Source organism: Strongylocentrotus purpuratus, unplaced genomic scaffold (assembly GCF_000002235.5).
Source record: "Strongylocentrotus purpuratus isolate Spur 01 unplaced genomic scaffold, Spur_5.0 spur5_scaffold_13, whole genome shotgun sequence".
Classification (NCBI taxonomy): Eukaryota; Metazoa; Echinodermata; class Echinoidea; order Camarodonta; family Strongylocentrotidae; genus Strongylocentrotus; species Strongylocentrotus purpuratus.
Window position 1 is genome coordinate 24,806,515 of NW_022145598.1, and position 14,571 is coordinate 24,821,085.

Genomic DNA, 14,571 nt, shown 5'->3' on the forward strand with positions numbered 1-14,571 from the left:
ACTTATAATGCACATGGTGCAATTTCAGATGCCATTTACTATGTGAAACGCCATGTCGAATACTCGAATACCCTTTTATTTTTGTTTAACCTTTATACAGTAATACAGGTATCTGCAAGCCAACCAATTTTGATTTTAATCATGTCAACCACAACCTTCTAAACCTGATCAAATATGGGACACGGACGGCCAGGCACTAGTGAAGGAAATATTATATCAATCAGTGATATGCATTACGAAAAAGTATATATTTAGACATGCATGAATTGAGTGGCAAATTAATTATTGTGTTAAAAGGAAAAAAACATATTTGATGACCTTCCAAATTCCCCAATAACCAATACGATTGGAGTAGGCCCACTCTTTTTGTTGTTCTTTAAAACCTACTCAATAAAAAAGTATTAATAGCTGGCCCGGATACCTCAGCCTCTCACGAAACGCAAGTGTAGGTGTCTAAGGCCCAGGCCTGAGGTGTCTTTCCACGTTCATGTTGTTGCTCTTTGCACGCTATTCTGTATTAGAGGATGGAGTATCCGCTTATACAACTGTAATCGTACAAAAACTTACAGAAAGTTTTCTTTCTTGGCATGTTTGTTCCAAAGAACCTGCTACATTTAAAAGTAAACAACATATCTATTCACTCTTGTTCTGAAGGGTATAATACACAACTTGTAATCATAATTGTTAACATAAAACAGGCAGGGTGTGTAGCTAGACTATTTTCAGTGGGGGGGGGGGGGGCTGTAGAGGCCATCGATTACCGACAAATATATTATTGCCAATGTCCCAATATCTACAAATTAACCCTATAAACCCGGGGCCAGGAGTTAAATTATGAATTCATATCCCCCCCCCCCCCCCTCCCGCGCGAAGCGCGGAAGCTTTGACATTTCATTAAATTATTAGAGAAAGGAGACGATTCGTTGTACCGTTCCCGACTCTTAATTCTTGTTTCGCCCCTCCCGCGCCAAGCGCAGAAGTTATGACGTTTTTAATTAATTATTAGACAAAGAAGACGATTCGTTGTACCGTTCCCGACTCTTAATCCTTGTCTAAATTCAGTTTCCCGTCATCCCGCGCGAAGCGGGGTAGCTTCGACGTTTCATCGAATTATTAGAGAAAGAAACAATTCGTTGTACTGTTTTCTATTCTTCTATTCTCGCGATGACGTCATCAAGTCGTCTTCTCTTTTTTTCGTGAGATTTTTTTCCGGGTTCTGATGCTCTTGAATTCAAGCGTTAAAACAAATATTTCTTCTCTGCGTGACACTTTGTGAGCAAATAGTAGCAAATAGCTTCAGTTTGATATATGATTTATCCATTCTATTTTTCAGTTCGGATATGGTCTTTGAGTTTCTAACATAAAGAATGACTCATTAAAAAACAGTGTTCGGGCTGAGGTAATTACAGCCTAAACCATTAAAACATAATTGAATGTGCGTAGATCCGCATTCCCGTACGATTGGTATTAACTAAATGATATATAAACTGGTTTCTTTCTCTTTGTATCGAAATTAATTTTAGAACTAGTTCAATTAAACAAACTGTTGTTAATTTGTCTCTACCATGATGTAGTCTATGCTTTGGATCATCTCAAATGTCAAAAAATTGTTGTTGCATTAACAAAAAAATAGAACATACGAACCTAGTAGTCCACTGATGATAAACTAAGGTTATCTAAAACAAACTTCTGTCATAAACATAAGAAATACACCAAGAATCAATAGGATCATTGTAAACTTTGTCGAGCCCATCTTGTATATAATTGACCCCCTCCCCCCCCCCAAAAAAAAAAAGACAGTTCTCTGGCAAGTTATCACTAATGTCGGTGACCTTCTACTAACGAAGGTTTTGCAAAGCGACTCCATTTTCTTCACCATGTTTACGTTTTAAAGGTAAAGACCAGTTCTGGTCATGCGATTGCATTGTGAAAGAAACGTTGTGGAATCGATGAGAAAAGATTGACCATCTAGCATATATATATTGGTGTGTACTGCAAGGTTCTGGAATCATCAAAATAATAAGAAATTTGGCCCAGTCTTGGTAAAGTTACAAGCACTGTACACAGAAAGATGTATATGGGACCACGCGGTACATTATCATATCTATCCGGACTGGATAGATATAATAATTTACCAAATATATCAATTAGTTGGCGGTTTCCGGGGAAAATGTGTATCTTCACGTATTAGTCAAAACATATTCTTTCACATGATTGGTAATAAGAGCTTTCGTTTCATTTTTTGAGAGGGGGGCATTTCCAAAACTGGTACCTTTACCTTTGACTCCAAAATGCGTCGCGTCATACAAATAAGAGAGAAAAGGGGAAAATGCGTCTCAGTCATTCTTTGTTTTGTTGTCAACTCTTCAATTATTTGAACATCAACGGGGGACCTATTTGTATTGAAAGTCTGCACGCACTTCCTAAACCTTGAATAGGTATTACACAAAGTCAATATGTGAACATGTCAAGCAGTGTGTGATTGAAGATTTTCGAAATGGAAAATAAAATGTTATGAATTAATTCTAATAGAGAGCAAATGGGAGAGGACCTCGCAAGATACATCACAGAGTTGGTTTGAATAGAAGCAGAACAATAGAGAAAAGGGTCGGTGAAAATTTGACTACAAAACCGATAAAAAGTAAGGAAGTAATGAAGAGTCCATTTGTATGGAGTGGTCACTTTCTGTTATTTCCCTTGGGTAGCCCTATTGGGTCAATGTCGCTATTCATAAGGACTGCTATTCATCAGGTCCGCTATTCATAAGGTCCACTATTCATAAGGTCCGCTATTCATAAGGTCCGCTTTTCATAATTGGAGAAAAGGGTCATTATTCATAAGGGTCATTATTCAGAAGGACCGCTATTCATAATCAAAGAAGAGGGTCGGTATTCATAATAGGAGAAGAGGGTCGCTATTCATAATACGATATGAGGGTCGCTATTCATAAGGGTCCCTATTCATAATATTACAAAAGGGTCGGTATTCATAACACAGAAAGAGGGTCGCTATTCATAATACGAAATGAGGGTCGCTATTAATAATACGAAATGAGGGTCGCTATTCATAATGGAAAATGAGGGTCGCTATTCATAAGGGTCATTATTCATAAGGGTCATTATTCATAATCAATGAAAAGGGTCGCTATTCATAATAGGAGAAGAGGGTCGCTATTCATAATACGACATGAGGGTCGCTATTCATAATAGGAGAAGAGGGTCGCTATTCATAATAGGAGAAGAGGGTCGCTATTCATAATACGACATGAGGGTCGCTATTCATAATAGGAGAAGAGGGTCGCTATTCAAAATAGGAGAAGAGGGTCGCTATTCATAATAGGAGTAGGGGGTCGCTATTCATAAAAGGAGAAGGGGGTCGCTATTCATAATAAGACATGAGGGTCGCTATTCATAATAAGAGAAGAGGGTTGCTATTCATAATAGGAGAAGAGGGTTGCTATTCATAATAGGACATGAGGGTCGCTATTTATAATAGGAGAAGAGGGTCGCTATTCATAATAGGAAATGAGGGTCGCTATTCATAATACGACATGAGGGTCGCTATTCATAATAGGAGGAGAGGGTCGCTATTCATAATAGGAGTAGGGGGTCGCTATTTATAATGGGAAAGGTCTCTATTCATAATACGACGTGAGGGTCGCTATTCATAATACCGAAAAAGTCAAAATGACATAAGCAATAAACTAAATGTTAATAAGAAACGACATACTGGATAGAGGACACCCCATGGCTACAGCATAGGCCGGGGGGGGGGGGTAGGCCACATGGTCCAAAACATTTGAAGAAAATATTTATTGAAAACTCACATTTCTGAAGAAAGAAAGGCATGCCTAAATAATGAACGTGTCCCATCATTTCGGTCACCAGCCCCCCCCCCCCTATTGGAAAATTCTTGATCCGCGCCGGGGCGTACTGATGGGGGAGGGGGCTTGGTAGGTAGATACTAGGCTTATGGTCAGGTCCAATCCCGCTCAATAGTTTGTAGGTCCATAAGTCCTAATACAAATTACTTTCTACAAAAAAATTATTGTCGTATAAACAATTACTCGTTTCTTAAATAGCAAGCTAAAATGGATAATGGGCCTGCTTGGCGTACTTAATATCTCAGTGGCGTAGCCTGGATAAGATCAGTCGGGGGCAGGGTGGTGGGGCAAGATTTCCAACAAGGAGGACAATTTACGATAGGACTACATGTGTGTTATGTTTTACTTTTATTTTTCCTCACCACATGAGCTCTATATATAATTATCAAAGATAACAGATAAAATATAACTACTTTAAAAAGAGACAACTATTCAGGGTTATATGACGCCCCCCCCCCCCTACAGGACCAGGAACGTAGCCACGGGGGGGGGGGGGGCAACTATTAAGAATAGCGATCCTATACTTCTATTATGAATAGCGAACCTCATTTCTTTTTATGAATATCGACCTTCATTTCGTATTATGAATAGCGACCCTCTTCTCCTGTTATGAATAGCGACCCTCTTCTCCTATTATGAATAGCGAACCTCATTTCGTATTATGAATAGCGACCCCTTACTCCTATTATGAATAGCGACCCTCTTCTCCTATTATGAATAGCGACCCTCTCCTCCTATAATGAATAGCGACCCTCATTTCTTATTATGAATAGCGACCCTCATTTCGTATTATGAATAGCGACCCTCTTCTCCTATTATGAATAGCGACCCTCTTCTCCTATTATGAATAGCGACCCTCTTCTCCTATTATGAATAGCGAACCTCATTTCGTATTATGAATAGCGACCCCTTACTCCTATTATGAATAGCGACCCTCTTCTCCTATTATGAATAGCGACCCTCTCCTCCTATAATGAATAGCGACCCTCATTTCTTATTATGAATAGCGGCCCTCATTTCGTATTATGAATAGCGACCCTCTTCTCCTATTATGAATAGCGACCCTCTTCTCCTATTATGAATAGCGACCCTCATTTCTTATTATGAATAGCGACCCTCATTTCGTATTATGAATGGCGACCCTCTTCTCCTATTATGAATAGCGACCCTCATTTCGTATTATGAATAGCGACCCTCATTTCGTATTATGAATAGCGACTCTCTTCTCCTATTATGAATAGCGACCCTCTTCTCCTATTATGAATAGCGACCCTCATTTCTTATTATGAATAGCGACCCTCTTTTCGTATTATGAATAGCGACCCTCTTTCCGTGTTATGAATAGCGACCCTTATAAGTAATGAACCTTATTTCGTATTATGAATAGCGACCCTCTCGTCGTATTATGAATAGTGACCCTGATTTCATATTATGAATAGCGGTCCTTATGATTAATGAATTAATATGAATTATGAATAGCGACCCTCATCTCACGTTATGAATAGCGGTCCTTATGATTAACAAACCTTATTTCTTTATGAATAGCGACCCTCTTTTGCCATTATGAATAGCGGACCAGGAAGTACGGGAATTTACACGTTATGAATAACGGTCCTTATGAATAGCGGACCTTATGAATAGCGGTCCTTATGAATAGCGAATAGACCCCGCCCTATTAATGGACAGGTTTGACTGGACGTGCTTGTAGCTTTCTCATGGGAGGGGGGGGGGGGGCGTCGGTGAAAGAAGGTATTTCTGCATATGACGACCCTATTTTAACATGAATGTTTAGAAAACAATTACATTACACTATGCTTTTACATTAGAGGGCCTACAACTTAAAGACCTATCCGAGGGGCAATGTCGTTAAAGAAATTACTATTATTATACTTATTACAAGCACTGTACACAGAAAGATGTATATGGGACCACGCGGTACATTATCATATCTATCCGGACTGGATAGATATAATAATTTACCAAATATATCAATTAGTTGGCGGTTTCCGGGGAAAATGTGTATCTTCACGTATTAGTCAAAACATATTCTTTCACATGATTGGTAATAAGAGCTTTCGTTTCATTTTTTGAGAGGGGGGCATTTCCAAAACTGGTACCTTTACCTTTGACTCCAAAATGCGTCGCGTCATACAAATAAGAGAGAAAAGGGGAAAATGCGTCTCAGTCATTCTTTGTTTTGTTGTCAACTCTTCAATTATTTGAACATCAACGGGGGACCTATTTGTATTGAAAGTCTGCACGCACTTCCTAAACCATGATTACACAAAGCTCTTTATGTGAACGTGTCAAGCAGTGTGTGATTGAAGATTTTCGAAAAGGAAAATAAAATGTTATGAATTTATTTTAATACAGAGCAAATGGGAGAGGACCTCGCAAGATACATCACAGAGTTGGTTTGAATAGAAGCAGAACAATTAGAGAAAAGGGTCGGTGAAAATTTGACTACAAACCGATAAAAAGTAAGGAAGTAATAAATAGTCCATTTGTATGGAGTGGTCACTTTCTGTTATTTCCCTTAGGTAGCCCTATTAATGGACAGGTTTGACTGGACGTGCTTGTAGCTTTCTCATGGGGAGGGGGGGGGGGGGCGTCGGTGAAAGAAGGTATTTCTGCATATGACGACCCTATTTTAACATGAATGTTTAGAAAACAATTACATTACACTATGCTTTTACATTAGAGGGCCTACAACTTTAAGACCTATCCGAGGGGCAATGTCCTTAAAGAAATTACTATTATTATACTTAGGCCTATGTTGGTTTTGCCTTCTTAGGAAAACATTACACACAAAAATAATTGTTTAACATTTCTGGTTCTCTAATTAGTGAAACCAACTAGAAACCCTTGTTAGCATCAATACCGTTTTTTGTTATTGTCTCAGTTTTTCTCTTTTTTTACATGGCATGTACGCGGAGGCATTCAAATCTGTCTTATTGGCCACCTATCGATAAAGACAACCTGTGTATAGTGGTCACCTATTTTGTCTCCCTCTTGGAAGAACATGTGTTGTAGAACTTGAATTAGCCAGTTAACCTGTTTCCCTAGGGAGTTCTTTATAGGCAGGTTTTTACAGTATTAGACCCACTTTGAGGCCTACGAGCGTAACGACCTGTCCCCTATACGTTTCATGCTACAACTATACAACCATACCCCGATTTCAGCAATCACTTAGAGAGAGGACACACACACACACACACTGCAGAGAGAAAGAAAGAGAGAGAGAGAAAGAGAGAGATAGTGAGAGAAAGAGAGAGAGAGAGAGAGAGAGAGAGAGAGAGAGAGAGAGAAAGAGAAAGAGAGAGAGAAAGACATAAATCATCAAATAATGCGGTGGATAATTAATTTTATGCTATCCCAAATGTATTTTTACAGGATGCGCATTTTGAGTGAAAAACAACATGTACGTGTACATGTACTGTATATGGCATATCACAAAAGTATTATTATTAGTAGTACATGGTGCAAGAATTAAATTTCTAGTGATTATAATACATCAACAGGGGCATCCAAATATATCATAATTGTACAGAATCACTATCCACCGAATTTTCCAAATCCCCCCCCCCCCCAAAAAAACAACAACAACAACAACAACATTAGAAATAGAATGAATAAATCATAAATCTGATCATGTAAACATTTTTTCTCATGATAATCCCTCTGTGCATCCTTCCCGAGTTTTGCTTGATCATAACCAGGCAAAACTCGGGAAAAATGCAATACGTTTTTTTTTCTATAGAGCCTTTCAACAAATATTTGGCCGCCGGGTCTAATGAATTATTTTCGGACTTGCGTGACGGAATTCTTAAATGAAAATGCATGAAAAGAATGCTGTGAATGAGGAAGGGAAAAAAGGGAAAACCTTTCAAATTTTCTTGTACTTACAGGTATTTGCTAAAATTCAATAATTTCAAAAAAAATAGTTCTAAAATCGGATCACTTTTATCATTGTTCTTTCTTTAAAAGTGTTTTTAAAGGTTTTCGATTCATTTACTTCTCACGTTGAGGAGCGTGTGTGTGTGTGTGTATGTGTATGTGTGAGATAGAGATAGAGAGAGAGAGGGGGAGAGAGAGAGAGAGAGAGAGATAGGGAAAGAGAGAGATAGGGAAAGAGAGAGAGAGAGAGAGAGAGAGAGATAGGGAAAGAGAGAGAGAGAGAGAGGGAAGAGAGAGAGAGAGAGAGAGAGATAGGGAAAGAGAGAGATAGGGAAAGAGAGAGAGAGATATATATATATATATAGGGAAAGAGAGAGAGAGAGAGAGAGATAGGGAAAGAGAGAGAGAGAGAGAGAGATATAGGGAAAGAGAGAGAGAGAGAGAGATAGGGAAAGAGAGAGAGATATATAGGGAAAGAGAGAGAGATATATATAGGGAAAGAGAGAGAGAGAGAGAGAGAGAGATAGGGAAAGAGAGAGATAGGGAAAGAGAGAGAGAGAGAGATATAGGGAAAGAGAGAGAGAGAGATATATATAGGGAAAGAGAGAGAGAGAGAGGGGGGGAGAGAGAGAGAGAGATAGGGAAAGAGAGAGATAGAGAGAGAGAGAGAGTGAGATATAGGGAAAGAGAGAGAGAGAGAAAGAGAGAGAGAGTGGGTGGGAGGGTGTGTGTTTAGGGTGGTTGGGGTTTTACAGACGCGTTATCAAACACATATTATCATTTACGGTTTGGGAACAGAGCAACAAGAAGGTCATCTTCCGAAAGACGTGACTCAGTTTCTAACCTGCCTGGGCCAAATCAGAGTCAGATCAGCTTGTAGACGAAGGCAGAAAGCTGACCATACCCTGAAACAAACTAACCATCTTAATCTGACACAATTGACCATTTAGGCTTCTTGCAGCTCATTTTGTTGGAAATTGTAACGAAAACTGCTTGTGTTGACATCAGGTAATATCAGTTATCATAATTTTTTTTTTAATCTTTACCCTTTTTTTTTTTACTCGTTATCCCGTTATAGCTTAGTTCAATCAGTTTTTGATTAACTTTTCGTCCAAAATTTTCAAATTTATTTTCAATTTCAGATTCAAACTAAAAAATCACTTTCTGCATAAAAATAATTGTATAAAGGTATTACGAATCAAATACTAGATTAGATGAAAGATTGAATTAACAGTAATAATGCTATATATTCATATCACTATTTTAAGTGTAAATCTGAGATGCATTGCCCTACGTGTTATCAGTCTGTCAAATGGTGTAATATTGAAGCCCTAAAAAAATTGCGCTTCAAAATGATCACAAAGTGCCTCAAAAAATTAAAAAAATCTTTAAGTGACCAGGTCTTAACTTCGGTTTTACCATACTCATTTTCCCCCAACAGATTGTAGTGTTATAAAAACCGTTGGGAAAACGCAAAATTTGATATTGATTTCCAATCATAAATATCTTGATAATCAGACAAGAGATCGGCTTGTAAAAGTCATGGGGTTCCTGACTAACATAAAGGTTATAATTATCATTGCATCATGATAAATCCAGGATTTCATTTCAGAATCTGAGACAATGTTACCGAGTCACTTTAGGTATTCGATATTTTATGTCGCATTAATGTTTTCTAGCAATAATTCTGTATGCATGTTGCTAAAAATGGGTCTATGATAAAGAAAAGCTGTATTTGTGTTGAATTTGATATATTGCGTATTTTTCCCCTTAATTATTAATCAACAGGCCATTTTTGTAATAATCATATAATCAAATTGAACGCTTAGGCTACGTCCTTATGAAGTGCCTCCTTACGCATCATTTCACCCACTTGTTACGAGCACTTGTATTTTAATCGTCAGAATAAAGATAGGACAAACAATATGGATTGCCCGACTTACATGGTTGTTGAAGAAGAAAAAATACAGTGTCTTCTAATTTTTTATTTTTTTTTACAGCAGCTTGAATCATCACTGACAGACAAGAGATCAACATGACTTCAGAGCAAGACAATGGGAATACGATCGGAAAACAAGATCATCACCAGGTAATTATTACAATGGCTACAGCCCAAGAGACCGACAATTTCGGTCTCGCGAACCTGCTGACAACTCCTCAGAGGGTTCCCCCATTCGACCGAGACCGATAGACGACGAGACTGAAAGCCCATGAGACCAATAGGGAGATATGGGGGTGCTTCACAAAGATTCTAAGTTGGTCTTAAAAATTATGGAGAGCCATTTGTACCCTTAAAAAAAATATATTCAAAAGCAAAAATTCAAGTATTTTAGACTTTTCATGAATTCTAAATCAAGAACATGACATCTCTCATGATAATAGAAAATGTGAATGATTTGAATCAACATTTTATGCCTTTTAAAATAACTTTTACAAAACATTTTCAAAGATGTTAACGGCTTTCCATAATTGTTACTTCCAACTTAGAGATAAGTTCAACTTAGGATCTTTGTGAAACAACCCCCTGCGATGGCCCATAATACCATTTTTGAAGGGTTTAGGGTTATCGAATTTGGGGAGAGTGGGGGTAAATGAGGCAGCATTGATTTTGGGCAATCGTTTTCTCATATTCAATCAGAGAGTTGATTTCTTTGTATTTTTAGATCAAAATCTACTACACGATCCTTTATTTCACTTTGAGAGCTTCGCCAAAACAAAATGGTTCGGGTACATCTCTCCAGCCAGATAATTTCGATTTCCCATGTGGCAATATTTATCATTTTGGGAATTATTGTAATTTGTATAAGAAAAAGAACCTCATCACTCTGTTCATTTGAGATTTGAATAATTTCGTGCACCCGCATTGGCTCCTGATATGAACGATACGATTTGAGGAGACTTGTATTCATTTTTGTAAGAAGGGGTTGAGTTATGAGAATACGTACTTAGAAAAGTATAATTGACTAGCAGGACCCGCGGAAATCCGCGGGATTCTAAAGGGGGGCGGGGGTGTAAATAGATATATAGAGACTGTCTAAATTAAAAACCACCAAGAACTTTATTTGCCATTCAGGCCATAAAAAATATACATGTTTAGTGTCCCCGCCCGCTTCCTTTTTGGGGGCCGCCTCCTATTTTTTTTTTTTTTGAAATTTTTTTTGAAAGAAAAAAAATATGAAAAACACTGCTAAAATGGATGTATTTCTGATTTTAAAAAAAAAGATTGTCGGCCGCCATCTTGAAAAATAGCCTGAATGTCAGGGAAAATGTACGGAGCGGCCATTTTGAGCGGCCATTTTGAAAGAAAAAAAAGGAAGAAAAAAAAGGGCCTCCTTCCTATTTTTCAAAAAAACAGGACGCTAAACATGTTTTTTTTTTATTTGGCCTTATATAAAAATTAAAAAAACGATCCAACTGTACCGATAGTTATTCTATAAGCAACTGGAACTGCGTAGAGTTCCATAGTGTGGCGTACCGACTACGAAGAAATTAGGCTGCGTATTAATGGGAAAATAGTCCCTGGGTAGGTTATGCGTAGGCTGGCGTACAGGTTTGCTTATGGTTGCTTACTGTGTGGAAAGCTTTTACTGCTTTGTCGATCTGGCGTAGGGTAGCGTACTGTTGGGTAGGCATGTAGCGTAGTGTTGCGTAAAAAGGCGTACTTTCTGCGTCAAGTTTCTACGCCGAAAGTATGCGAAAAGAATTAAACATTTTGAATTGTTTTTGTTCATCTTGCGTACCACTTTCCGTCCCTCAGCTTAAGTAACGTAGGCAAGCGAAGTTGGTACGCAACACTACGTATTGACCACACGCCAATTAGTGACCTGCCAGTGTCACAAATTTAAAAGTATGCTCATCTGACCCTAATTGAATGCCTAAAACCCCTGAGCTTTCGGGGGGTTATGGCCCCTTGAAACCCGTGGACCCCACGCCTATATTATATATACACTCAACTCGCTGCGATCTGATCTCTCTCCCCCCCCCCCCCCCCCCCCACTTTGAAAAACGTTTCTTGGAGCCTTGCAAGAATGGTGCATGGTGATGCAGATTTCTTTCTGCACCCCCCAAAAAAAAAAAGATTTTACTCATTACGTAACTGTTTTGCAATGCATGAAGTCACATACTTCTGTCTGGTTGAGTACAATTCATAACCTTATTTAAAATTAATGCTTTCTTGTAATATACTGTAGATATAAGACAATAATAGTCTCCGATGGCTAAGCAGGCGTAGAGTCGTATAGTTTTGTAGCTGTATAGGTGGACAAAATTATGGCACTTCGGCCCGCACGCTGTTGTGTTGACGGGTTCTTCGATGGATGGATAGACGTATGTGTAGTTGTATAGTTGTACGAATATTGGCCTGCTTGGCCACCCATACTTTTCGACTCTACACTCAGTCAAAGTCCATGCCGCGCGACAGCAGCAGCACTGCACTTAACTCCGGGAAGCTCCACCGGAGCCGCAGGCGTGTGGCGCCGGTGTTGGAGCTTCCCGGAGTTACAGTGCACTGTGTGTAATGTATGTGTGTCGACTGAAGGCAGCTTGCGACTGAACTGTCAGTCCAATGGTTTTCTTGTCAAAACTTTCCTTTAGAAAATGATAATCAAAATTTAGTATCCATGGCCGTAATAATCACAAAATAAGCTTTGATTTCATACCTCCATTCACGAAAACTATATAAAAATCGCGGCAATAATGATGGAAATAGGTCTCTAAGTTTGGACGTGGACGGGAAGCTTCGTGTGTATCTCTGTGGCTTGTGCAGCTACTACAAAGGATATCCTATAGAAAGATGCTTTACTCGGGTTAGCCCGACCCTGTGCATCGTGCATTTAATACGCAACTTAATGTGAGTGGATGGTCATCGGTCGTGTGTCTACGGATGAAATGTTGAATATCCATGAGGTATCTCTGTCGTCACGCATATCCTGCATTATGCATGTCGCGTCTGTTTTCGCCCTGGACGTCGACACGGAGGAGGACCTCGGGCGGAGTGTAGCCAATTCCACAGAGTAGACTCTCCCGCGGACGATGGCACCGGGCACGGGTACCCCGAGGGGAGGGTTCAGGAGGAGATAGCTCCACCAACTTCGGTCGGCGATCTCATTAAAAAACAATAGAATACAAAGGCTGGCGGAGACGTCGCGCCCCCCGCGGAGCCTTAGCGTATTACTTATATAGATTTTAATGGCCTTTGATCTTTTCATTTTGCAGAAATGTCCTGACGAAGCTGCATTACAGCAACCGCGGCCGGAGCAGCAACCGGACCCGGGGCAGCAACCGGGCCCGGCGCAGCTCCAAGTCGGGCCACCGGAGCATGCGCCTCCGGTCGGACCGTACCCGAACCAAGGTCAAGCCATAGCTGATCAGCCACAGGGGATGATGCCACCAGACTTCAACCAGGGGTCTCCTGCAGGACCGTACCCACCTCAGGGATACTCAGGGAATAACAACCAGGGATATCCGCAAGCGATTCAGACGCAACCGCAAACCGACTCGCCAGGCTACAACCAGGAAAATCCGCAAGTGATTCAGACGCAGCCGCAATCATCATCTGAAAAATACGACCTGGAAGGTCCATCGGTCGGGGTCAAGCTAGGAGATGAAGATGCATGCATCTCGGCTGAGGTCGAGTGTGGAGAGGCCTCGAAAATGATTTGCAGCGGGTTCACCGAGTTGATACTTGCCGGCCCAAAAGCTGGCTGCAATATCGTTATGGGTGAAGAGAGTGAAGTTGGTTGCGATTTGACGCTGTGCGGTGCTTCCTGTATCTGCGGGAGGTGCCTGTGCACACTGGGTCTCGGCTTCGAGACCGTAGCCCCGTGCAGTGCACTTTGGGAATCCATACAAGGTGGCTGTGAAGAAAAACCCAATGTCGAGCTAATGGGTCTAGGGATTACAACCGATGAGGGGTTCGTCGTCAACCTCTTTGGTTCAGCGATAGGTTATGTCGACAGAGATAAGAGGCAAGAAAGAAAGGATGAAAAGGAAGAAAAGAGAAGGCAAAAGGAGCAAGCAATAAGTCAACCTGAAGGCCAAGGAGTTCAAACTGGTGTAACAAATAACGGAGCCAGCGTAGAGGACGCTATATAAAGTTCCTTTGAAAAGATCTATTTCTACATGATATTCTTTGCAATAAGTAATAATCTCGATCAAGAAATTCGATAAAGTTGTTTGTATTTACGCAAATTTTACATAGTTATAGGAGAAACGAAAATCTTCTAAAAATTGATAGTTTCAAAAGCATAATATTAATCGATAAACTAAACGGTACATACGGTGATGTAAGATAACACTTTTAGAAATGATAAAGCTTGTATAATTGTACTATATTATCAAATTCAACAGTTATAAATCTGATGTCAATTATTAAGGCTGCAGAACTATAATTAAATGTTAGCCAATGATTATTTTGCTAGATTCTAACATTGCTATGTATTATATAAGAACTATCTTCGTGTTTATGTGAAATGAAATAAATCGAACAAGGGAAATGAATAGTACAATTAAAGTAATGTACAATTACGGTCTTAACTAAACTAACGGTCTAAAAAAATAATTACACGTTTGACGGTAGGGTCGCATTGGTTGCTAAAGTAAATGAAATATGTACGGGTTTCGTTATTTTTGTATCATAATTACTACTAAAAACTAGTTCATTAAACAATCCTTTGTTAGATTGTCTCTATTATGAGTTAGTTTTTTCTTGGAAAATGTCATAGGTGAGAACATGGTTTGTGTTAAAGAACATCATAAATCCGTTCACACATACATGTAACAATTAGTGCGAT

The 14,571-nt window shown here is 39.5% G+C and overlaps 1 protein-coding gene across 1 annotated transcript; it reads left to right on the forward strand.

Annotated features, from left to right (window-relative positions):
* Positions 1-8,589: 8,589 nt before the first annotated feature.
* LOC105446800 (protein piccolo-like) lies at positions 8,590-13,923 on the forward strand. The gene is made up of 3 exons (XM_011684072.2): positions 8,590-8,788; positions 9,781-9,869; positions 12,995-13,923. The coding sequence occupies exons 2-3, from the start codon at positions 9,816-9,818 to the stop codon at positions 13,871-13,873; spliced, it is 933 nt and encodes a 310-aa protein (XP_011682374.2). The 5' UTR covers positions 8,590-8,788; positions 9,781-9,815; the 3' UTR covers positions 13,874-13,923.
* Positions 13,924-14,571: the final 648 nt, after the last annotated feature.

Bases quoted from the DNA above. Each gene is read 5' to 3' on its own strand.
- LOC105446800 (XM_011684072.2), top strand. From the start codon at position 9,816: ATGACTTCAGAGCAAGACAATGGGAATACGATCGGAAAACAAGATCAT. The intron at 9,870-12,994 runs GTAATTATTACA...TTCATTTTGCAG, and splicing joins GAAAACAAGATCATCACCAG to AAATGTCCTGACGAAGCTGC.